A 25,817-nucleotide genomic window follows, 5' to 3' on the forward strand; every position below is an offset into this window, starting at 1 on the left:
ACAACTCTAAATTGCCCGTAGGTGTGAATGTGAGTGCGAATGGTTGTTTGTTTGTGTGTGCCCTGCGATTGGCTGGCAACCAGTTCAGGGTGTACTGCGCCTCCTGCCCGATGATAGCTGGGATAGGCTCCAGCACGCCCGCGACCCTTGTGAGGAGAAGCGGCACAGAAAATGGATGGATGGATCACCAACACCTACTCCCCACCAATCAAGTGTGGCATTAAACAACCAAGTAAATTTTTCATCTGTCTATTTCTCCAAAATAGGCTGTGAGCAAGCCATACTGAATTTTGACATTACAATTCAGCTTATAGACATAAAAAACGACCCCTACACCGAGTTTCTCCGCCCATGATCGGGCAGCTTGGCTGGGCGAAACAGTCTTCCACGCCCACCCCTTGAAAATTGTACTTGACGTATATAAGTCGGTGGGAGTGAACAGTTGAATTCCAGTTGACAAACATAAACATTGAAGGCAGTGAATGAGTTAAGAAACCTCAAAACCATTTTAAACTGTGAAAAAAAATGCATAATAAGGCTCCTTTAAGACATTCACCAGTATAGCCTGCCAGTTAATTTGAGTTGACACTTTAATCTCCTTTAATAAATTGAAACAATGACGGCGAGAGGGTGAAGTTTTGCCGATGGCTATATCAGAGGCCCCCAGAAGATGAAGAGAAGCGAGTGTGACAAAGAGGCCTTTCATCCACAAGACAATATCAGGGCCGTCAATTAGTACAGGGAAGATTAGAGTCCAGGGTGCCGGCATTCATTGTCCCCCCTCTTTTGGGCACAAAAAGAAAAGAAAAAAAATCATACTCTTCCTCTGTTTCAGATTAAACCAAGCACAGGCATGTTATAATCCACGTGATGGAGCTTTAGGGGGCTGGTGCAGCAACCTGATTTCAATTGAACTTAGTGAACCAGCTGAAAAACCTCACGGCCCAACGTGGGGGACGTCGGAGGCTGGTATTTTAAAAACATATAGTAACAGTGACAACGCATAACGCCGCAGCTTAAAAAGTAACAGCATTGCACGTTGCTGTGTAAATATGGTTCACGGGTCCAAAGTAAACTTGGTCAAAGCGCCGCCACTTTTTGAGACACTGAAGTGGAAGAGCTCCACCCAAGCAAGCATCTATAGATATTCCTTCCCTCAGGCATTAATGGACTAGCAACCTCATCATACTTTCAGAGTTCACAGATGGAACAATGATAAGGGAGCCAGAGGCTAAGGGCATGAGTGTTTCTTAGCTTTGGAAATAGACAGGAATAACATGCGACCACAATTGAAAGCAGAAATCTGTTACGTTTCTATGATTCTTTATTTATTTACACAAAAACAACAGCTACTCATTTACTGTCAAAAAGGCCAATGTGGCAGCCAGCAGCTCTTGGTGAGTTCACTCTAACAGAAATGTGTGGTGTAATTTTTCACCAAAATGGATGAGGGGGATGTGAAGTGACATGATCTAACAAGAGTCTTTGTGAGCTAACTTTCGAGCAGAGTTGGGGAGGCTTGAGTAAGACTTAAGTTGCCAATTTTAGGACTTGGGACTTGCTTGCCGAAAACTTATTAAAGACTTGACTTTGACATTGATTTGAACTACTGTATGACTTGCCTAGTCTTGCCTTTTTACATTTGAAAATCTGGACTTTCAAGATAGTCTGCCATTTGTTTTGTTTACGAAAGAAAAGTTTTTGGGGTTTTTTTGTGTAGTGCACGCAAACCTGCCGACCAACCAATATGCTATGATGCAGAGTACACAGTCCACCTCATGCAGGAAGTACCATTGAAAATGATGATGTCTGGATTCAAGGATTATGGATTTGACAAAATCAGGAAAAATAGAATGACAACATGCAAGGTTTACAACTCAAAGATAAGAGACAACAACTCTGACAGCTAACTTCATCTGCCTGAATAAAACCCACAAAGACAAGGTCGGTTAACTTCACAGTTTAGCTCACCGATAGATGGTCGAACATGAAATAAACTTAATGTTGGTTATGCGTTTTGTTGAGAAGACACTAAGCAATAGACAATACGGAGCCTGGTTAGGGACCATTAAAAAAGTGAATTGCGTTAGTACAAATGCGTTAGTACAACAAACTAATGTAGCTAATGTGTAAATATAAGTTGTGAAGATTGTATGGCTTGATTTATGACTTCCTTAACCAAAGTAATGACTTGACTCAACTTGCTTGAAAATCAGTGGGGCCTCCACTTGACTTGCTTGATTTTTGCCACAGTAACTTGTGACTTTGTTGGACCTTTAAGGTTAAGACTTGAGACTAAGTCAGCATTCTAGGTGATATTAAGTAATGTTAAGTAAAGCTTCTCATCTGTGTAATTACTAGTGCTCAGATAGACAAAGTAGCCATTTACTATGAAAAATAGAAATTACACCCAGGACAGGTTTCGAACTAATTGCACATGAGAGGAATCCATCCATCTATTTTCGATGACACTTGATCTCATTAGGGTCACGGGTGAGCTGGAGCCCATTCTAGCTGACTCTGTGTGAGAGAAGCAGGTTACACCTTGGACTGGTCACCAGTCAATTGCACATGAGAGGAATCAAAACTGTCAAAATCCCAAATTTACAACTAAGTAATATTTGTCTGCCTGACAGTCGAGAGGTTATTGGTTAGAGTCTCAGCTCAAGCCTTCCTGTGGGGGTTTCAGTTAGGATTTGGATTTTTTTTGGATTCACATAGAATTGTAAATGTATTGACTGAGCAGTGACACAAGGGGCTAAATGTGGCAGATTTGGCTCTTTTTTTGTTTGTTTGTTTGTTTTGAGATTAAACATCTGGTCCCACTGAACCATGAAAATTTGTGGGTGTACCAAAGGAATACATGGGAGGCTTAACAGGCTAAAAATGAAAATTGTCATATATATTTTAATGACAAGCATACACAAAAAGAAGTGCAAAGGCATGAAAAAGTCAAACACACAAAAGTGCAAAGTGACACCAACAGATGAATTTTACAGTTAGAAATTAGTGTTGCACTCTTCTGTTCTGCTTTCTACATTCAGGAAAGGAAACAAGTTGCAATAAATCTACATGGCAGTCTTGCTGAGACCAAATAGTAAACTCAAGCTATGAAACCACGGGGTTGAGTTGAGCATGACAGTAACAGAGTTTCATGGGGACTTTCCATCGCTCAAATGTTCAGTGAAGGAGAGAATTCACTGCAGCCTTACGAACCCACCTTGTAATAAAGTACTTTCAGCAGATGAATGTGCCCCGCAAATCTTTCACTGGACCTTTAAATATTTAACATCCTCGTGGCTGACCCATGACCCCCCTCCCTCGATCTAAACCTCTCAATGGGTGGCACCGTGCCACCTGGCCCAAAGCAACCGCAGAGTGAATAGAGGGCACCCTTTATTGTCTGCAAACTCACGATTCACACAATTACAAGTTATGAGCAACTGAGATATTCATTTGAGGTGATAAATGAAGACTCTATAAGCCACAACCACCTTGGAAATTATCCTTCCTAACTTGCTGGTGCAGTAAAAAAGGCAAACGTTTGGGGTACAGGGAACCCTTACAGGGGAGAAATTTTCCAAAGACACCCTCAAAATCCTAACACCAATTTAAATGCAATATAGGTTAGGTATAGGTTTTGGTATAGGTCAAAGGTGGCCCATTTTTGAGGAAAAAAAGCTATAAAGTGCGGATGACAAATTCATATTTCTTAGAGGAAAAATGGTTGTAATTTTATGAGAATAATATTTTTTCAAAACAAAAACGTCTTTGTACATTAAACAGAGGACTTCTCAAACCTTTTGTGTCCAGGGACTCCTTAAAGTGAAGAAATGTTTCCAAGAACCCCCTCGTAATCCTAAAGCCAATTAAAATAAGAGTAACTGCCATGCGGTGCTCTTTCATGCCACAGTAATTAAAAAGTTGCCTATTTTTGAGAAACAAATATGTAATGTTACGATTAAAAAATATTAATACCTTTTAGAGAAAAACATTTGAAATGTTATGAAAAGTCTCATTTTTTTTCAAAGAAACCTGATGTAATCTTGACATGGACATGGCCATATTTTGTTGGGATTAAAAATTGTCATTGTACGAGAATAAGGTTGTATTTTTCCAAGATAAAGTCGATATTAAATTATAAGTTTAACAAGGAAAGAAAGATGTTTAAACATTTAGAAAAAGACAACTTTATTCTTGTAATATTATGCATTTTATACTGGAAAAGACACCTTTAATTTCCATTTTAAAAAAGTATTTATAAAAAAAAAAAACAACAACAACAACGCTGTGGTTTTCTGTTGTTGAAAAAATAAGACTTGGATGTTGAATTGAAGTGATGACACTTCACAATCATATCAGAGCTTTTATTAGGGAGACATAATTGGTTTATTGTGATTGTTTTATTGCCGCACTTGTTGTCTTATGTAGGTATGCACTTATTTTAAATGACACAACATATTGTAATAATTAATTGCAAATCATTTTGCACAACCCAAGCTACTAATTGCTTCCCCGCAAGGGTTCGTGGACCCCAGTTTGAGATCCATCGTATGCATCCTACCTATTATTTTACTTCCAATGTGACCATACCCAAGGAGGAAATCTCAGCAAATCCCCCTTTTGTCACAAGAGCCTGAGACTTGATGATAATCTGCCCGGCCGATGGGATTCTCTTCAATTCACACCCCCATGGTGTGAGATTTGCGAGGGGGTGAAAAAAAAAAGAGAAGTGCCTCACAGACGTAGCAACTCTTGAGGGACGGATGAATGACCGGAATCCACGGATGCTTTGAAAGGCGGCCTGCGAATCGCAAGAGTCAATCAGAAGATAAGACGACGCGGAGAGCAAAAGGAGGGATACATAACAGCGAGTGAAGTTTGAAACGCACAATGGCATTCCCAGGAGGGGCCTCATGAAATCTTGAATGGTCCATTCACTCATTTTTAAAATGCATTGAGTGCATTACCGTTGCTTCTATTGACCAGCGTTCACATCTGGCACTTAAAATATGCTTAAACTCACGCGTAAATCTGTGAAAAAGCTCATGGAATTTCATTCAATTCTCACTGAATATATCCTAACAAGGAAAATTTGGTGACATAGAGTTCTCAAGAACATGTAAAAGAGTAGAGAGCTCGTCTAATGTTTCATGTCATGTGTTCAGCAGGCTGTCGGTAAGGATAAGAGAACACTCCCTAAAGCGAGAGAGGGACAAAGTGCCAGGTAGAGGGATCCGGTTTCATTCCGCAAAGGCCAAGTGTGTTCTTGTGGTGGAAAAGTATGCACCTGATAGCTGAGGGGACGAACCGACCACACACCCTAACAATAAATAAAAATTCATCTTTGTCAAAGTAGTCAAGGCTACGTATTGATCTGTACCACCTCAATATTGAGACATGACAGTTGAAGATGTTCATCCATGACAGTTCTTTGCAGGGGTTGGGGGGGGGGGGTTATCAAGCTTGCAGTGCTGTCAAATATTGTCAAATCATTTCCGTGGATCATGAAAGTATTTGTTTTTGGAGTAAAGGCAACTCAAGGGAGACATATTATGATTCTTTTCACAGTTTGAAACAGTTCCCAAGTGTCTTAGTAACCTGTGACATGCTTTCATACTGAAATTATCCCGTTTTGTGGGTGCAGGCCCAGTCTCATGCAAGTGAGCAACTGTGTACCCCGCTCTACATACTGCGAGGCTAAAAACAAGTCCAGCTTTTGTTCCCATAACGACTGGGGGGTTTGGGGACTAGAGCGGCTTCTACTTGAGCCCAGACTGTGGCAATAAACGTAATGGCAATAAAAACATTTTCACTTGTGGAAGCAGCACTTCAGATCCTACATTACATGCACTTGACAATTAGTGTGGATAGAGATTCACCACCTAATCTTTATCTTCTACTCAAAAACTGTGCTGATCTCAAATCCAAAGCGATGCAAGGCCACCATCTACAGGTATCTGTTAGTCTTTACAGTTGTTTACAAACTTGAATTTCACAGCCAAGACCCTCTTCTATGCCTACTCATTGAAAACCGTACTTGATAAATATATACGTTGGTGGCAGTAAACGGTTGGATTCTAGTTGATGAACATACTTTAAAGGTCCACAGCAGTGAAAGGGTTAAAAAGTAAAATTTTCCACAATATGGCCCCTTTAAATCAAACTTTTGTAAAACTTTTACAAGTAAGAGGTATCTTTGAATATAAGCAGATGAAGTAACGAAAAAGTCGGCTTGCTTTGCCTCTTGGACCGCTTTTTTTTTTTCAGCAAATGCATAAAACGCAGGTGTCACACATCCAAGAAGCGTGAATCGAGTTGAAGCTGGGAAAGACAACCAGATAAGTGAGGGTTTGCCACAAACAGGAAAGAGGTGCTGAGAGAGCACTCAGTGTGCCATTAGTGCTGGAGACAGTTGGTCGTACTGAACAAGTGGCCATATAGACCCTCTGCTTTTGCACAACAAGTAACAATTATGGTATAGCTCTGTATTTTGACTCTGCCAAACTGGCATTTTGACATAAGGGTCCACATGAGGGACGAGAAGACGAGAGCATTTGAAACTGACGTGGAAGCACATAAAAATACAAATAACAGCTGTTGGTTATTGAAGGAGACATATGTATTTTTTCACAATTTGAAAAAATGACATGTCTGTGGGCGGCACGGTGGCCAACTGGTTAGAGCGTCAGCCTCACAGTTCTGAGGACCCGGCTTCAATCCCCGGCCCCGGCTGTGTGGAGTTTGCATGTTCTCCCTTAGCCTGCGTGGGTTTTCTCCGGGCACTCCGGTTTCCTCCCACATCCCAAAAACATGCATTAATTGGAGACTCTAAATTGCCCGTAGGCATGACTGTGAGTGCGAATGGTTGTTTGTTTCTATGTGCCCTGCGATTGGCTGGCAACCAGTTCACGGTGTACCTCGCCTCCTGCCCAATGACAGCTGGGATAGGCTCCAGCACGCCCGCGACCCTAGTGAGGAGAAGCGGCTCAGAAAATGGATGGATGGATGTATTATACTGCCACCATGTGGCCAAGGCGCACACACGAGAAGGAACAGCACAATGTCCATTGAATTGAAGCAAAGTGCTAAAAGAACAACTGCTTCATTCTTTACATTCTATTTATTTATCATTACTGTATGTTTTTATAAAGTACAATATATCTACTTGAAAAACACTACATATTTTTGGGTGGAGGCTAGAACAGATTAATAGCATTTCCATTCATTTCAATGGGGAAAGATGATTTGAGACAATTTGAGATACGAGTGTTTGCAGTTACAAGCATGGTCACGGAATGAATTAAACTAATATCTCAAGGCACCACTGTATTTCCCCTCATGGAGGCAGCATTTCATTACAAAGCCGCTGAATTACACTCGTCAATTAGTGTAACAGATCAATATATGTGGCACATAGAGCGGACAAATAAGCAAAACACAAAAACGAAACTCCCATGTTGACTACTTCACCAAGTAATCACTTATGTGCTGCTTGTCAGAAGCTAACAATGCTGGTTGACGCTAATCTGTGCATTTAACAAAACTCAATGCAACTCTGCTAAAAGAAAGTGCAGAAAGTGATGAATCTTCACACAGGCTTCCTGTCAGGTCAAAGGCAAATAAACTCAGTGTGGGAGTGCTTATTATATAAACTAGCCCCATCCGGGCTTTGCTTGGTTGTGTAATTTAACACTTGATGGGTGGGCAGGAGCTCCAGAGACGTCACTATTTGTATAAAAGCAATTAAAAATGTCACTTTTGCAAATTTTTCCCCTGTGAAGGTTATGCCATATGTGCTATCTTTTTTGAAAACATCAGCAGTTGGAAATTACTAACTAGTAAAAAGAAAACTCAATGACAAACAACTCAAACCTTTCCTTAAATGTTTCCACCACGTGCGTGGACTAATTTAAACAGTGTGTGTGTGTCTGGGTGCGTGTGTGTGTGTGTGCGCATGTGTGTGTGCGCATGTGTGTGTGTGTGTGTGTGTGTGTGTGTATGTGTGTGAGCAGGCAGGGGGGTTTTGAGACGAGGCCATGTTTTTCAATGTCCTGAGCAGATATGGAGATTTACAACGAAATCCAGATGGGTCAATCGACGTAAACAAAGCAGGATGTGTTCACAAAAACACATCCAACTCAAGGTAAACTACACCAAATAGATCGAATTTCTCAAAGAGTGCTTATCCTACCAAGATATGTTGTGTTTGTAACTTGTGTTATTGTGTGGTCCCGTCTGCGGCTCAAGTTTTTTATTTTTTTTTATTTTTATTACCCGACAGGCAGTCTCTATAAAATAATTGCAAGCCTATAAACAAAGAAGAATGTGTAACCTTCCGAACCGTGTGGAGTTAACCAACTTCGATCTTGGTGAGTGACACACACCTACATACAAAAAAGTGGTCTTGGATTGGACTGAGCACATGGAAACAGGGAGTGTTAATCCCTCACGTCAAGGTTGTACAAATGCGAAGAAAACTGAGCCAATAAGGGAGGTGCACACCACTTGACACTTTGATTGACCCCCCCACCTCGTCCTGCAAGTATAAACCTGGCTACCCTGACGCTCCGAGATAGAACCCATCTTCCTAGACAGAAGAGTCTTAATGACCTTTCAAAATACACGCGACGGAGATGGCGCCTCTGAGCCTCGATGCGCGGCACCTCATGGGGGTGGTCGATCATGAATAAGTGTGTTTACTGACCAGTAAATCCATGGATTAGACATCACAAGGTTCAGTGAGTCAACAGAATCTGTGCACAGCCGGCCCATTTATTTCATTTGTGGGTTACAATGATCTAAAAAGTGTTGTTATATCCCCGTTTAAAATATGCTGCAAACTGCAGTTCCATTCCAAAATGTCGTTTTAAACCTTTTGTTTTTTGGAGGGCAGCAGTGGAAACAATCGAACATGGCAGCACGCTTTCATGGTGCTAGACCTGCTCCATATGTTAAGTGCCTTGAGAGCAATTATGCTGTTTCGTTGACTTGACTACCCATAATGCATTGCGTTTTGATCACATACTTTCACAAAAGCAAGAAATTCTTGACGTTGCAGGAAATCCACGTTTGTTTGAAAAGGATGTAAAAAAAACTATCTGATCTGTGTTATCGGTATCGGCCGATAATTAGCATTTTCTGCTGATCGGCTTTCATGTCATAATTCGCCGATCCAATCAATGACGTCATCAATCGGCTCCACACAAGACATTTAACTCCGCACCGCCGTTGCATATGAATCCAAAAGCTAGTCTATTTTTAGCCTTGTCGCGTGTCTTGTGGCGTAGTACTGTAACTATCTGACAGTCAATAAAGTGTTTCTCAATCTTGTCGGTTAAAAACACGTCATAGTATTTTGCGGTGTCTCAGACAAACAACACGTAAGTTATTTTCAGTCTGTGCATAACTTTAGTACGTTGTGGGGAACGTCATCTAAATGCTTCAACACAAATTTGATCGGGCACCTGAAGAATGTACACAAGGAGGAGCATGCCACGTTCAAGCAACACAGCGTGGGGAAAAAAAAAAAAAAAAAAAAGGAAAAGCCAAACGTACGCAACTCTGGACAACACCCTTGCATATAGTGATAAAGTTAGAGTAAGCATGTCATTAACAGTATTTATTAAAGTAATTTAATTGCAAAAAAGTAATTTAATTACAGTAAGTTAGCACCCATTATTTCTGTCATGTTGTAATGTTGATTTGACCTAAACTTATGTCAGTGGCCAATCATTGAATGCCCCCTAGAGGTCATTGATGTTTTAACTTTTGTCTAAAATGCTAGAGAATAATTTGAGCTGGGATGGACGGCGAGGGTCGCGGGCGTGCGGTACAGAAATGGATGGATGGATGGCTATAGTACTCAGTGTACAGTACACAAGTATATACAATAAATGAACAAGTCATGTAAATGGACACATTGCTCCATCTTGTGATCGGATCGGTGATCGGTTATCGTTTTTTTAAACTTGCTGATTGGTGATCGGCCCCAAAAGTCCTGATCGTGTAAAGCCTAGTTTCGGCCATTTTTGTTGTTCTTGTTGAAGTAATTTTCACCCAACCCACTCCTAGAGGAGATGACACAATGCTGACTAAGCCTATCAGCTCCTTTAATATCTGGGTGTATTTTTCAGTATTAGATTTTTTTATATTTCGTGAATGCCCGCACAGGTGTGGGTTTCTTCTGCCACAGTTTGTCAGGAGAGGAACACTTCTTTTTGTCTTTTATAACAAAATAGAACACTACTGTAGATTGATACTCAGTAGAGCCCAGATTCCGCCAAGCTGTAACATGTTAACCTCAAGTGAGTACATTTACATGCACAAATGAATATGTTTACTGACATAGTTGGGTCTCTCCACTTTGTCCAGCTTCCATGTGAAGCCCCAGTTTACATGCACTTAAGCAGATTTGCAGATTTCTTCACAAGGAAGTGGTTGCTTGTTGCTACTTCCTAACTGGTATGAGCGGAAAGGTAAATGGATAACTGTATAACTCTTGTTCTAACTCTGATGTTCTTTTTTGCACAAAGGAGATCTGACTCTCGGTTATGGTGGAGTATAAAGACAGAGAAAACAAATTACAGATCTATAAATAAAGTATGAAATAAGATATATAAATAATATTTAGTTAACCTGATACACTAATACGTTTTGTGGACGGTCTTAACACTCATGTATAATTTTTCATTCGGGGAACAAGATGCTATTATGCTATTATTTATTTTCATTTTTAATTTGGTAGTGAATAGAAAAATGCTGTTTTGGTGTCACATGGGATAGCTCGCCTGTGTTCTTGCGGCTCAAAAAGGAGACCCCCAAAGCCAACTGTGATTTTTAATGTGGCATCTAATTCAGCCATTAAATGGCACAGCAGGGTGTCCCCTTAGAAGCGCTACGCCCTCCGCCCCCCTTCCTCATCCTGCTACCCTTTAGGCAAAACCACCGCTGGGTGCATGTCAAAGATCACATGACAATAGGGATTCCTGACCCAGCCGGGGACTGGGAATGAATTAGACCCTAATTCAAACATTTCGCATGCAGTCAACAGCACTGCGGCCTGGGACAGAACGGAAGGATTTGCAATCAGGACACACACACACACTGGAGACTATGACATGTTGTCTACGAGTTACATTTATGATTTAATAGCACACGAAGGATCACTGGTGGGCGCTTAAACATAGAAGACGCAACATAAATGAGTGGCCAAAGCCAAGAGCTGTCTCACTTTATCAATAAGTACCTGAGCCACTCAACTCAATTTCACTCACTTTTTTACTGCCCATTACTCAAATTAGCCTAAATGATGGCAAATGTACGATTAACTTTTGGAGAAGGTTGCCTTGAATATTCTCATTCATACATGTCACTTCATTCTCAGGGCACTGGATCGATCGCAACTAGACATCCAGAGCAGTCCAGTTGCGATCGACTCAATGCAATGAGCACTTTTGAAGGAAGACAATTTGTCATAAAGTGGTACTTCTACGGAAACATCACTGAAGACAATTAAAAAGACAGTTTTACAGGAGTCCAACAACGTAGTATTGCTCGCATCAGAGATAAGTTTGAAGCAAATGGAACTGTTCAAGATGTCTATCAGCAATGTTCTGGAAGACCTCCAACATCCAACAGCCCCACAAGTGACGAACGATTGGTGGAACTTGTCCTCTGAACCCCAAAGAAATCCATCCAACAATCAGGTCGTGAAATAGGAATCCCAAAATCGTCTTTATCGCACGTTGTAGTGCGACTGGAAATGAGTAATGGCCAGGACGCTGAGTACATTTTTGGGCGACACCCTGTTCTGACCTTTACAATAATCTGCGTTTATGCGGCAAATCCATGGAGGTCTAAAACGCAGACCGAACTCACCCACGACTCATCTGTGACTTTTCCGTATCTTCCCCCATAAGCCTGAGGGGTCTGATCACTTATCAATCAAATATTAATCAAGATCCTCTCAATTTCATGTCCCTATCAACTGACAGTGCAACAAAACATTGGCGAGATTAAGTACGAACCACCAATTAATTATTGAACAACAGAAGAGATTTGTTTCATTCATTAATACTTTGTGTGTCCTTGTTGGTTTCAACGCCAGGCGTAGGAAGAGTGTGGTTCGGGCAAAAAACACAAGAAGCAACATTTTGTGGTTATATTACGACAATAAATGAAAACTAGACTTAGGACCGGCGGCACGGTGAGTGACTGGTTAGAGCATCTGCCTCACAGTTCTGAGGACCGGGGTCCAAATCCCGGCCCCGCCTGTGTGGAGTTTGCATGTTCTCCGTGTGCCTGCATGGGTTTTCTCCGAGCTCTCCGGTTTCCTCCCACACCCCAAAAACATGCATGCAGGTTAATTGAAGACTCTAAATTGCCCGTAGGTGTGAATGTGAGTGCGAATGGTTGTTTGTTTATATGTGCCATGCGATTGGCTGGCAACTGGTTCAGGGTGTACCCCGCCTCCTGCCCGAAGATACATGGGATAGGCTCCAGCACTCCCGCAACCCTTGTGAGGATAAGTGGCTCAGAAAATGGATGGATGGAAAGACTTTGGACCACAAGGAAATGTGTGTATGTTGGAAATACAACTCTGGCCTTGAACAAATAGAACTTCTGTTGACTTGTCATGACTAAATCTACTAATGTGGTATTGCAGCTTTGTGATACACGGAATCTGCAATTTAGGCTGGTTTCACACTCTCAAGTGGCATAACTCTGATATGCATCACGTCAGCGTCAATAGAAAATAAATGGACGATATATCCTCAGATCGCATTCAGCACTTTTCCAAACAGAATATCACCCAATGAGCCTACAGACACAGATCGTATATACTCCGTCAATGGCTGCATGACATCGTCGAAATACACCAATCGCTGACGCGTATACTCCGAAGTCTGCGCAAATAACACAAATAAACACGTAAAAAAAAAACGCTGTAAATCAAAACTACGTAGCGCTGCGATTCCCAAACCTTTTACATCATGATGCAGTTTAAACATTAACACTGTGTTGAAATCTAGGAAAATTAAAAAAATAATAATAATTCAATTCAAATGTAACGCAGACAAAAGACAAAATAAGCGTTTGAAAACAAACAGATCTAAAATACGAAATGCAAACGTTGAACTTAGAAGTCAAATACAACTGAACTGTACTTAGCACCACTAGATGGAGCCTTCAGGAAATAGAATCATACCCCAGAATCCCAAAAATCTCATCTCGTAATTTACAAGGGAATTGGGCACTTTGACCTGCAATGTAACCCATCCCAAATCAAAGTCGAATGGGAAATGGCACTCATAACTGAGTGTGATTACAGATGTATTTATTAATAAGTATCTATCTATCTATCTATCTATCTATCTATCTATCTATCTATCTATCTATCCATCTATCCATCTATCTATCATGTAAAACTGGCCACTACATTCCATAATCACACAAAGTGGAGTATCCAAGTATTTCATTATCATTCATTAACAATGGAATCTCGTGTGTGTGGTGGGGTGGGGGGGGGGGGGGGGTGTCATTCGTCTACTTTTGACAATGCACAAAACAAGTGCTAAAAGTCTAAAAGTCTTACTGTACTTCTTACCTGTCCATTGCGTTGCAGCCCGGCTTGCAAAAACGAGAAGGTAGCACAAAAAACGCTCCAGCCCTGAGGTACACCTGCAAGAAGAAAAAATAAATAAATAGCTCAACTTTCGTATAGAAAAAGCTGCAAACATTGAGAGGAATAACGCGGATGTACCTCATCGTCATCTTTCTTGCGCCGCACTCGAGCCAAGAAGAAGCAACATGGACTTTTGACGGTGCACAAATGTCCACTCGTTCCCGGCCGGCGGCGTCGCTCCTCCAGCTGATGCACACACAGACACCGCAAGAAGTGAGTAGAGTGTGGGGCCGACTGGTGGACCCGCTCGCAGCGCCCACCGGGGACTTCCGCCAGGTCCTAAAGGAGGACCCGTTTCCTGCGCGGGGGCTGCAAGGTGTGTCTTGCCCCCACTTTCCCCACTGCTTTTGGAGAAAATCCGTCGCAATTTACAACTAGTAATAGTAATGATTCAACTCCTAAAAGGAAGACAAGTACAGACTGAAATGCAGGAGACTTGATCCAAAAATAAAAATTAATAAAACAAAAATCATTAGATTGCCACGAAAATGTTTGGGTTTTTTTATAGAAAAAAAAGTCAGAATCATAGTAGCATAGAGTTGTCGTTTTTAAAAAAAAAAGTTAAAAGTACTAGCATAAAGTTGTTGTATTTTGACGAAAAAGTAATAAGCGGAGGAGCATAAATTTTGAATATTGCTTGTTGGAGTTGTTTTATGGGTGAAAAATAAGTTATAGTATTAAAGACCGAGAAAAGTTAATTCAGTGATTTGTTTGTAAATACTGTACATTAAATATGTTTGAAGTGCTGAAAACATGCAAAGACTGACAACTATGTAGTCCTCATTTTGAAGACATAGCAATAAACTCTTATTAGCCATTTCAGTTATCCAGATTTTTTGGGTGTGACTAAAACCAAACCCAAGTGTGCACTTGGGCTTTTCTGTCATTAGTCGGCCCTCCCCTACTATACGCATACCAGTGGGCCAAAATTCAAAATTGGGACAACGTCGCGGGCCAAATTCAATATTTAATGAAAAATCACTGCGATGTGCATGTTTCGCTTCTCTGCAGAAAAGTAGCGTTAAAGTTTATCATATGACAACAAACTTAAATTTTGCTTAAACACTGAATCGCGAATAAACAAACTTTAATATTATAAACACATGAGAAATAAAATTTGTGACAAAAGACATCAGTGGTATTTTTTTTTTTTTTTAAATTTAAATAGATAACATGAATTCTTCTGTCTCTCTATCTTCTATTCATCTATCTCCGACTACCTTTCTTTTTGATGTAAATCTTTTTTCAAAGGCCAACAACAAAACAACCTAAAAAAAATAAGAATGTCCTTCAATAAAAAGCCAAACTTCAAACTATTAATAGTCCCTGCCTAGGAGTTGATAAAGGGCATTAAAAAAATATATTAATTAAATTATGTTATATTCTTTGCTACAGCCACATTGCTCCGCACATGACAAACAGGTCTCTCTTTTACTTTGGTGAACAGATAATCTGCCTCCCACCTGTCTTGGAAGTTAACTGTTCTCCATCTTTCGTTTGGCCATTTTTGGGAAGGGGAAGTGTAAATTTGCTCGAGGAGACTGGTAGCATAGTTGCTAACGACAGCAACAGAAAGCAAAGGGGCACTCGCCTGTCTAGACTTATGGGCCAATACACTAGCAAAGCATTCTGGGATTTGTAATATTAGTGGCGCATGTGCTATATACTGGTGAACCAGCTCTAATACACATTTGATATGGTCTTGCGGGCCAAATATAATTACATCATGGGCCAGATTTGGCCCCCGGGCCTGAGTTTGACTTATATGTCGTATATTGTAAGTCCATCAGTGTCTATTTGGTGCAATTGCCAGTTACTTAGTAACAATAACTTGGCCCATTTTTACAACAACAGCGTGCAGTTAGCCCATGGACGGGGACCTGCGTTGTCCAAAAAGTCCGCGCCTCACTTGGTTTTGTGTTGTGAGATACTTCAGGGAAACTAACTGTTTATTAAACACAGCAGCACGTTATTCACCCTGTGGCTCACACTACAGATGTTTGAGCACATAACGCAAGAACGTAACTGAGTGCCAAGCCAAGCGGGACATGTCTTCAGTGCATTTAGCAGACACGCCCACAGCGTCCAAGAGCTGGGAGCAGGTCTCTATTTTTCACAATTTTGGAGCCTCATTGTATATACATGTCGATGTTTTGATTCATTTAAATTTGTCAGGCTTGTTAGCAGCACTCTTTTCTGTGGTATTTCAAAACTATAAGACATTTTTGTTTTCACTGTACAGGGACTTTTCAGTTATTTTGCGCTGTAGCGTCAGATGAGCAAAAGCTGTGCTGCTTCCTGATTGGCTGACTGATGATTGACAGGGGCTGGACAATTGCCTTGCAATAAACAATACAATAACCATTTGGACAACAACGGTAAAAAAAAATATTTTCCCATAAAATAGTTTTCCTCTTTTATTAACTTACATACATGAGAAGGAGAGGGAAAATAATCCCTTTACAAGTCACATGGTGTTGTTTAACAACTAGCTGGCATTGGCTCGACTGTAATGCTTTCAAAACGTGTTCCCATAGCCTTGCTCATGTTGTAAACTGACTTAAAAAAAAAAAAAAGATGGTAACATCTGAAAAACTACACCTTACCCGTATGTGTTTTCTCAGATTACAATTTTTGGAACTTCAGAAGCTGGTGTTTTTTAGGCTGACACAAGATACAACACATTTTTAGGGCCGGAAAGCTCAAACGATTCTCTTAAAATAACGCCATGGATAGGGAATATCTTGCTCCTCCGAATCGCTGTTCATGTTTCCTGGTTCAGGTTCCTCCATTTTGCTGCTGCCCCTGTTTATTCCACCATATATTGTAAATTGCCAAGATATCAATCAAGGTGTAAACTGCAGTTGACTTTACCTCTCTCTAGTCACATCTTTTTTTACCTTGTGTCATCATCCGCATAGATTGAAAAATCTATATTCTGACAGCAGAAACTAAAGATATCTGTTTTCAAAAACTAGGGGAAAAAAAGTAAAAAGTCTCCAAATAAATAAATGCTCAAGTAAAGCACATGTACCTGAAAATTCTACTTAAGCACACCACCACCGCAAAATTCTAAAGTGAAACTAGAAAATTGAATTTCTGTAGTCATTGCGTGTGAATGTCAAAGAGCTGACGCTGAAATGAAATGCTGTAAAGTGAATTACAAATGTAAAAAATTGGAGAATGTGAGACTTAGCGGGGTGGGGGAGGGGGGGGGTGACCTGCAGAATATGACTATTATTAGCACATTTACATTTATTCTATGTCTATCTATCTATCTATCTATCTATCTATCTATCTATCTATCTATCTATCTATCTATCTATCTATCTATGAAGAAGCAGAATGATAAGAACAATAAATCTAAAGAATGCTGATGCTCTTCATCATTCATACAGTTACATTTATAATTGTCACCCATTTAGATGAAACGGAGTTGGTGGCATGAATATAAACTAAAATGGTTTGTGTTCTTCATTGTCATTGGCTGGAGTGGGTGTGAACAGTGGGGGGTAAAGAGTACACGAGCTGTGTAAACGCACGTTTTTTCACCGGAAAATCTCTGTCATTCATGCTGGGTTTGCACTGTCATTAACCTCCTTGTGCTCACGGGAGAGGTCTTGGCAAGAGCATAAGTCTTGGGTAAAAGGCTTATTTGCTTTGCTTTATTTTGCATGGAAGCAAGAGAAATATAAATGGGGCCATTTAAATCTTGCAAAGCAAATTCTCTTCTCATATGAATGAACACATTTTATAACTGGCACTAATGCGTTCTTTTTATTCTTCTTCAAACAATTACGCTGGATCAAATAATTCATCCTCATGGGTATAATAGTGTAAATTGTACATTTAGCAACAGAACAGGATTCCTTCTGTTCCCCTATTTCTGAAATCAGATTGAATGAACAAAAACAAACAACAAAGAAATAATCACAATTTATTGTTGCCCATTTGTCCCCAGTAAGGACTTCTTGACTCCAGTAGGTCAATACGAGCCCTGGAATTTGCCTCAAATGGCTGTTTCAAACCAAAATAAACAACTTTGGACATGGGTCCTTGAGACTTTTTGTGCCTCCAGCTATGGTGGACCTTTACACCAAATGTTATGTCTTTTAGTGAAAGTGGTGTCAGGGGATAATTCTTTTTTCTAGCTTTCCAGAAGGTGCTACTGAGTTTTGAGGGGTGGTGAGTTGGGGACCTCTGAGTTACATACATACATTAATTTTCACCATGAACATCAATAATTGATGAATTTTCAAGCATGCTGATACCAAAAAGGTCTTACATTTGTCAGAAGAAGAATTCTGAGTTCTGATTCCTTTTTAATGCTGCACTTACACAAAATGGCCACCAGAGGAGAATGTTGCTATTATTTTCAAGATTTGTTAAAGGGACAAAAAAAAAAAAAAGACTTGTGGTGCCTTATTTGTGTGCATATTTCCATGAGATCTACGGAGCCCCAGAAATGACATGGACAAAAAAATTAATATGGCAACGACATAGCTATAATGTGCATGGCACATTTGCTATGGAACCAAAAGAACAGATGATGAAAATAGACTGCCCACCCTCCTCTTTGGCCTCAGCTGGCAGAAGCAAAGAGAGATGTTTATTAAGGCAGCACGTGAGAAAAAGTGGCCGTTTGGACTTGTAGCACTGGTTTATAAAATTCATGAACCACGTTGCCTTCTTCAAGTAATACTGCCATAAACCTAGCAGCCTCCTGTGGGACTGATTTGCCTCTACGGATTCTGTCCTGCAGCACGTGCATTTGACATCGCTGTCTTCTTCCAGGCCTCCATCCTCCAGGTCTGAACACGTCCGAATCCCTGTGATTGTCTGTTTTGCTCACATTCCAGTGTCACGGAGAAGAGAAGGTAAAAATGTCAGTAAAAGGTAAAGCGGCATCCAAAGTGACCTTAACAGAGATCAGGGTGGAACTTCTACATGTATTGCATATACCAGTGGTGATCAAACTGGGGACCGTGAGCTGTAGCTTAGAGGTTAGCAAGATTGTGATGTATCACGTAAATCTGTCATTTCTTTCAGTCTAGTTATACATATGATGGAAGGCAACCTCGGCAAAGTATTGGTGGCTTGGACGGACCTACCTCGGGTTAATCGTTTACAACATGTGGCCAGATCCCTGCATTTAAAACGTGTAAACGAACACCAGGTCTTTCGTAATGTTCAGTCCTATTGACTCTGTGATTGGCATCCACCAGATTCCTTTCTTGTCATCCTCAAAACTATGTGAAAATGATTCTGCTCATGTTGTGTTTGTTTTAAAGTCACCTTTTTGAAAAAGAGCCTTTAGAGGGGCTGCAAAAGTTGCAAAGTTGACAACACTGGCTGTCCTTTTGTAAAATAGCACCTCTCTGTTTGCAGCCCTGTTGTTAGTGGAGTTAATGCATGTCAGCCAGTAATGATAGAGAAATACGTATCTGATTGTATTTAATTTAATTTGGTTACGTTCCTCTGTACTAAACAGGTCGTGAAAATTATGTTGGAAATGTTCAAAAACAAAATAATTCCGATGGGTGTTTAAGGGTGCACATGGTAGTTATGCTTAATTGGCGTTAGGACGCTCCTATGAAGGAGTCCTTGGCTAAAATTCGGGCTTCTAAGGGGTCCCTGGATGCCAAAAGTTTGATAAACCTTGGACAACAGTATATACTACTGTGGAACTGTATCACAATAATAATTGTGCATATTAGGGCCCGAGCACAATGCATAGTGAAGTCCCTCTTGGAATTGTTCTGTTTCCAAAGAAATTGTCTTTTCACAGAAACTCACCAATGTTTTGCAATCGTGTACTGTATATCGTAAAAATATACATATTTTAGCATTCCCAAGAATGACGTGAAGAAGTTCTTAACGACCCGTGCATGAATTTAAACAGGAAGTGGGACATTAGGTTTGAAGCTGCCTTTTTGGGCAAATTCATGGGATTGTACTTTTACAAACTCCTTGGAAACTGAAAAGGAAGTAAGTCATATTGGGTTAAAGCTTCAAATTCCATTGTTCGTACTTGGTAGCTTGCCCAAATGAGCACCAATCGGAAATAGGTATCGTAGACATACTAAATTGCAAAGCTTTTTTTCCCCCTATGACCATCAAAGGTGCGCTGAACATGGCGTCAAAGTTTGATGATCATTTCAAGGATTCGCCATTAAAATCAGGTTGTAATGCCCTATCTATCACTGCTTGCAGTTTTAACTATTGTTATTGCTGCAACAAAAGGAAAAGACACCTTCCACATCCAAGTAATTTAACAATAACAATATGCACTGAAAAATGGTTTGCATGGTTTTTTTTCAATTATGAAAAGGTAAAATCATATTAAGTTGTTATACACCTTAACAAAGCGACATAAATGCCAATAAACAACAACTTTCTGACAACTATTTTGATGTTGGTAATATGAAACCTTTCACAGAATTCAGTAGGTTGTATAAACTGTTAAATAACCCCTCATAAGTTAACAAAATACAGTTTCATAGCACATTCATATTTAATAAACGTTGACATTTCTACTCCGGCACAAAGCATTTCATAACCAGCTCCATGGGTCTGAGTTATATCAGATTACGTCCAACAGCTGAAATCAGCCAGGAGGTTGTGTGGAGCCACTAAACAGCTGAAGGGACTCGGCAGCCAACAACAGCCACAAACACAGTCCCATGTGCTGGCTGGCTGTCCTGCTCATTACTGAAAGGCATAAAATTCCTCCAATTTGTAATGTTAAAAAAATTTAATGCACTGTAGTGATTTGGGTTTTTTTTGTGTATGGATTACCTAAATACATATTTGTTTTATTTAAGCGCAAGTAAATAATAACAACCCACCCAGCACAGAGATTGTGCAGTGAAAATCATGTTGTTGAAAAACAGTCCACCACATATACTAACCTTCTGTATATAAGTATTAGGACAGTGATGGAAATGACTTTATTGTTACCTGAAAACGTTTAGGTTTGACATTAACAGATGCATATGAGACAGGATATCAATATTTCAGCTTTTATTTTACATCTGGATCTGATACCCAAGTTAGAAGAAAAGCATTATTTGTAACGATCACATTTTTAGTTGAGCAAAAGTACAATAGAACAGATTTTACTCACTCTTTAGCAGATAAAATGCATGCTATATAGGGTTTAAGTCTGGTGATAGCCATGGTTCGTATAAAACATCCCACTTCTTACCCCTGACAAACTCCTCTGTTGTTTGGATAGTTGGCAGATTGGCAGATAAAATGTTTCTGCTGTATAGACATCTATGTTCACTTTACCACTGCCATCATGTTTTTTTCTTTTTTTTCATCACTGAAGATTAATGATGAGCCCATCCCTGAAGAAGCCTTCGAACCCCAAGCATTCCAACACGCTCATTCATCATCTTTGTCTCATCAGTCCATTAAACTTTGTGCCAGAATCTTTTAGGCTGCTCTCTCTACTTCTTGTCAAATTCCGTCTGGGCTTTCCTACTCTTCTTCCTAATGAGTTGTTTGCATTTTCTGGTTATAGCCTCTGGACTTTTGTTCATGAAGTCTTCTCCAACACTAGATTTTGATACATTCACTCCTGAGCTCTGGAGGTTCTTGCTGACGTCACTAACAGTTGTTTCTTTCTCACAATGTTTCTATCATCAACTGCTGTTTTTTTTTTTTTTTTTTTTTTTGGTCTACCTATTCAGCATTGGTTACTTTCTTCTTCAGGACATTCCAAATGGTTCTATTGCTGTCGAAGGTTGTTTTCCCAAAGGCTCTTCTTGATTTTGCATCATCTTTCAGCTCTCTCTTGTGAGAGTTCGGGCTCTATTTACGTGACTAGCGCAAATACAGCGATACGCTTGGTGTAATTCTGCGAGGTGTCAAGTCAAGTTTATTTGTATAGCCCTTAATCACAAAAGAGTTTCAAAGGGCTTCACAGGTCCATAGTTGACAAAGATTGACAACATTCCCTAATCTGTATTTTAATCCTCAAGCAACACCTCTCAGATGAAAAGAGTATCAAGTGGTTATAATAAAGACCAAATCCCAGCCATGTCAAACTCGCAGCCTGGGGGTCACATGTACCGGCCCGGTACATCATTTTATGTGGCCGTCAAAAGCAAATCATCTGTGTCAACTTCCATGATTCCTGCTAAAATCTTTACCAAATTTTCACATTGTAATATGTAAAAAATAATCACGTTGAGATATGGCAAGCATTTTTTTTGGTTACCAAACCCCTTTTTAAAGTAACTTGAACAATAGTTGAACAAACTATTATTCTTGATTTATGCTTTTAAAACTAGTTAGCCATCATTTTGTTATTTATATATACAACCCCAATTACAATAAAGTTGGGACGTTGTATTAATCATAAATAAAAACAAAATACAATGATTTGCAAATCACGTTAAACCTATATTTAATTTAATACACTACGAAGACAAGATATTTAATGTTAAAACTGATAAACTTGATTGGGTTTAGCAAATAATCATTAACTTAAAATTTTATGGCTGCAACACGTTGCAACAGGTGGCAAAAAAGACTGAGAAAGTTGAGGAATGATCATCAAACACCTGTTTGGAACATCCCACAGGTGAACAGGCTAATTGGGAACTGGTGGGTGCCATGATTGGCAAGCAAAGATGGGGCGAGGTTCACCTCTTTGTGAACAAGTGCGTGAAAAAATAGTCAACAGTTAAAGGACGATGTTCTTCAATGTACAATTGCAAAGAATTTAGGGAATTTATCATCTACAGTCCATAATATCATCAAAAGGTTCAGAGTCTGGAAAAATCACTGCATGTAAGCGGGAAGGCCGAAAAAACAACATTGAATGCCCGTAACCTTCGATCCCTCAGGCGGTACTGCATCAAAAACCAACATCAATGTGTAAAGGATATCACCACATGGGCTCAGGAACACTTCAGAAAACCAATGTCAATAAATACAGTTCGGCACTACATCCGTAAGTGCAACTTGAAACTACGACGCAAAGCAAAAGCCATTTATCAACAACACCCAGAAATGCCGCCGGCTTCTCTGGGCCCGAGCTCGTCTAAGATGGACTGATGCAAAGTGGAAAAGTGCTTTGTGGTCCGAAGAGTCCACATTTGAAATTGTTTCTGGAAATTGTGGCCGTCGTGTCCTCCGGGCCAAAGAGGAAAATAACCGTCCGGACTGTTTTGGACGCAAAGTTCAAAAGCCAGCATCTGTGATGGTATGGGGCTGTGTTAGTGCCAATGGCATGGGTAACTTACACATCTGTGAAGGCACCATTAATGCTGAAAGGTACATACAGGTTTTAGAGAAACATATGCTGCCATCCAAGCGTCTTTTTCATGGACACCTCTGCTTATTTCAGGAAGACAATGTCAAACCACATTCTGCCCGTGTTACAACAGCGTGGCTTCGTAGTAAAAGAGTGTGGGTACTAGACTGGCCTGCCTGCAATCCAGACCTGTGTCCCATTGAAAATGTGTGGCGCATTATGAAGCGGAAAATACGACAACGGAGATCCCGGACTGTTGAACAGCTTAAACTGTACATCAAGCAAGAATGGGAAATAATTCCACCTCTAAAACTGCAACAATTATTGTCCTCAGTTCCCAAACGTTTATTGAATGTTGTTAAAAGAAAAGGTGATGTAACACAGTGGTAAACATGACCCTGTCCCAGCTTTTTTGGAATGTTTTGCAGCCATACAATTCTAAGTTAATGATTATTTGCTAAAAACAATAAAGTTGATCAGTTTGAACATTAAATATCTTGTCTTTGTAGTTTATTCAATTAAATAATGGTTGAACATGATTTGCAAATCACTGTATTCTGTTTTTATTTATGTTTATCACAACATCCCAACTTCATTTGAATTGGGGTTGTAATACAATGATCAGGTGATGAAACATTTATGCAGTTTCACGGTCATAATGGCCTTCTAAGGGAAACTATACCAACAATGTGTTTGACACCCCTTATTTAGAGGGTTTGATGCCCGCTGTTCACATATTTATGAATGAAATATGTCTGGTCCACCACACGTCTGCAAAGCTTGCATATCTGTCTGCCTGCACCACGATCAAATTCAACTAAAATCTCAGTAGTCTCACTTTGATAAATGTTAGACATGGTCTGAGTAGGTCTAAGTAATCAAGATACACCACCATTTGGACCTCGGTGCACGTTGCACAGAATCAGAATAATCTTTATTTGCCAAGTATGTAAAAAAACACACAAGGAATTTTTCTTCAGTTGTTACAGCCGCTCTAGTATGACAACAGAGAGCCACCGTTACAAACTATTCTTTAAGTACATAAAAACACACTACAGTCTCCAAAAAAAAAGAGCCCTTAATGTTAAAAATGAGATGTACGGTGAGTGCACAGATTACCTCATCCTTAGTAGTAATTGAAATTAAGGAACTGTTTGAAGAGTGTTTTATTGTTCTTAACAGATTAATGGACTGATTAATACTGACTGGTTACCGTCTGCTAATACAGGTAACTTGTATGCCATTAATGTTAAATTGTGACTCAAATCAGTGCCTTCCATTTAGTAAAGGTTTATATATATATATATATATATATATATATATATATATATATATATATATATATATATATATATATATATGAAGCTATACTATCCTTTAGCTATATTAGTTAAAGGTATGTACTTTTTTATGACTCAAATTTTATTATTGCATACAGGAAGTCGGCTAAAAAAACAACAAAGTAAAAGTTTATGATGTCTGTAGTCTTCAGGGAAAGCATTTTTTTCCTGAACTCTTTCAACTAAGGTTAATACATATGCAAAAGACCGGAAGGTTTTCCTTCTCCATGTACTGTATTTTTAATGCAAAGCCTCACATTAGCAAAGCAGTCTTCTGTGGACTAGTCACCTGCGCTATCTTTAGCCCCTGCTGGCAAGTGAATGAAAGTGCCGTACTTATCTCCCCTGCTGTCATCGAGGCTGCCAGTATTTTTAGGGGACAGCAGCAGCTGCAAAAGCATTTAACAGTATTCCACGAACAATGACACTTGGGGTGTCGAAGGGCTGAACGCCGCAGAGATCGGGGGGGGGGGGGGGGGGCATTCTGAAGCTGAGACTGCCGAGGAGCCTGAAGTTGGTTTAAACCAAACAGAAAGCTTCAAACATGTACTTGAATAGAACGGCCCAAGTTTTGAGGAAAACATGAATTTGGACATTACTCGGCCTTCAGGAGACCCGCGGTACTGCTTCTTCACTCAAAGACTGATTGCGACTGCGGAATGTATGTTGACGGTCGTCATTGGCAACTGAAGTGAGGTAGGTCATCTGAGGGGTACACTGCACAGATTCATGAGGGCCATGGGTCATTTCAATTAAATTAGACATGTAAACACAGGCGTTAATCTGCTCTCTTTAAACCTCCAGTGGGAATATTGATGATACTTTCAATGCAAAGTCCAAACTGTGACAGTTTCTTCACCGAAATATATCAAATAAACAGAATAATACAAAGTAGACTGTCACAAAACTTTAGGTTTGCTTTCAAGTCTGTTATAGTCAAGGCATCGAAGATACCAGTTGAAGTGGTGGCCAATTTGCTCACCGAAACAAGTTATGGTTACAAGCGTGAGAATATTGGAAATTCTCATTTATTTCTTTAGTAATTTTAATGTGTCACGTGTTGCCTTCCACATGCCCGACTTGAAACATGAACTATGTACCACGGAGTATTTATGCTCACATGGACAAGCTTTCCTTGACAATGTTTGCCTAAGAATATTCTCATTCATCCAGGTCATTTCATACTCTGGGCATTAAATTGATGGCAACTGGACCGTTTTGGTTCTCTAAGAAACAGTCCAGTTGCGATCGAGTAAGTACCCTAAGAATTTCCATGACAAAGTTTTAAAAGCGCAGTTTTTCAATAACAAACTAATGACAACCAAATCCAAACAGATTTCATTTTCCTAAACAATACAAACAGTATACATTATGTTTTAAATACAAAGTCCTTGGTTTATGATTGCAAGTGGTTAGTGTTCAGCTCCTAGTTGGTACACACTGTATCCTCACTTGCTACACTAATGCTAATGCAGTAGGAGGACTTTGTGTGGAATTCTGGCATGGGTCTTTTTCATGCATC

General features: G+C 39.9%; 1 protein-coding gene across 1 annotated transcript in view; it reads right to left on the bottom strand.

Moving 5' to 3' along the window:
• col18a1a (collagen type XVIII alpha 1 chain a) overlaps positions 1 to 13,948 on the bottom strand; it is a 72,008-nt gene extending 58,060 nt beyond the window's left edge. Inside the window, 2 exon segments of the mRNA XM_061692304.1 lie at positions 13,610 to 13,683; positions 13,766 to 13,948. Of these exon segments, the coding sequence (XP_061548288.1) occupies positions 13,610 to 13,683; positions 13,766 to 13,776 (85 nt within the window). The 5' untranslated portion in view covers positions 13,777 to 13,948.
• Between the last annotated feature and the right edge of the window lie 11,869 nt (positions 13,949 to 25,817).

This window comes from Phycodurus eques, chromosome 12, assembly GCF_024500275.1.
Source record: "Phycodurus eques isolate BA_2022a chromosome 12, UOR_Pequ_1.1, whole genome shotgun sequence".
Lineage (NCBI taxonomy): Eukaryota > Metazoa > Chordata > Actinopteri > Syngnathiformes > Syngnathidae > Phycodurus > Phycodurus eques.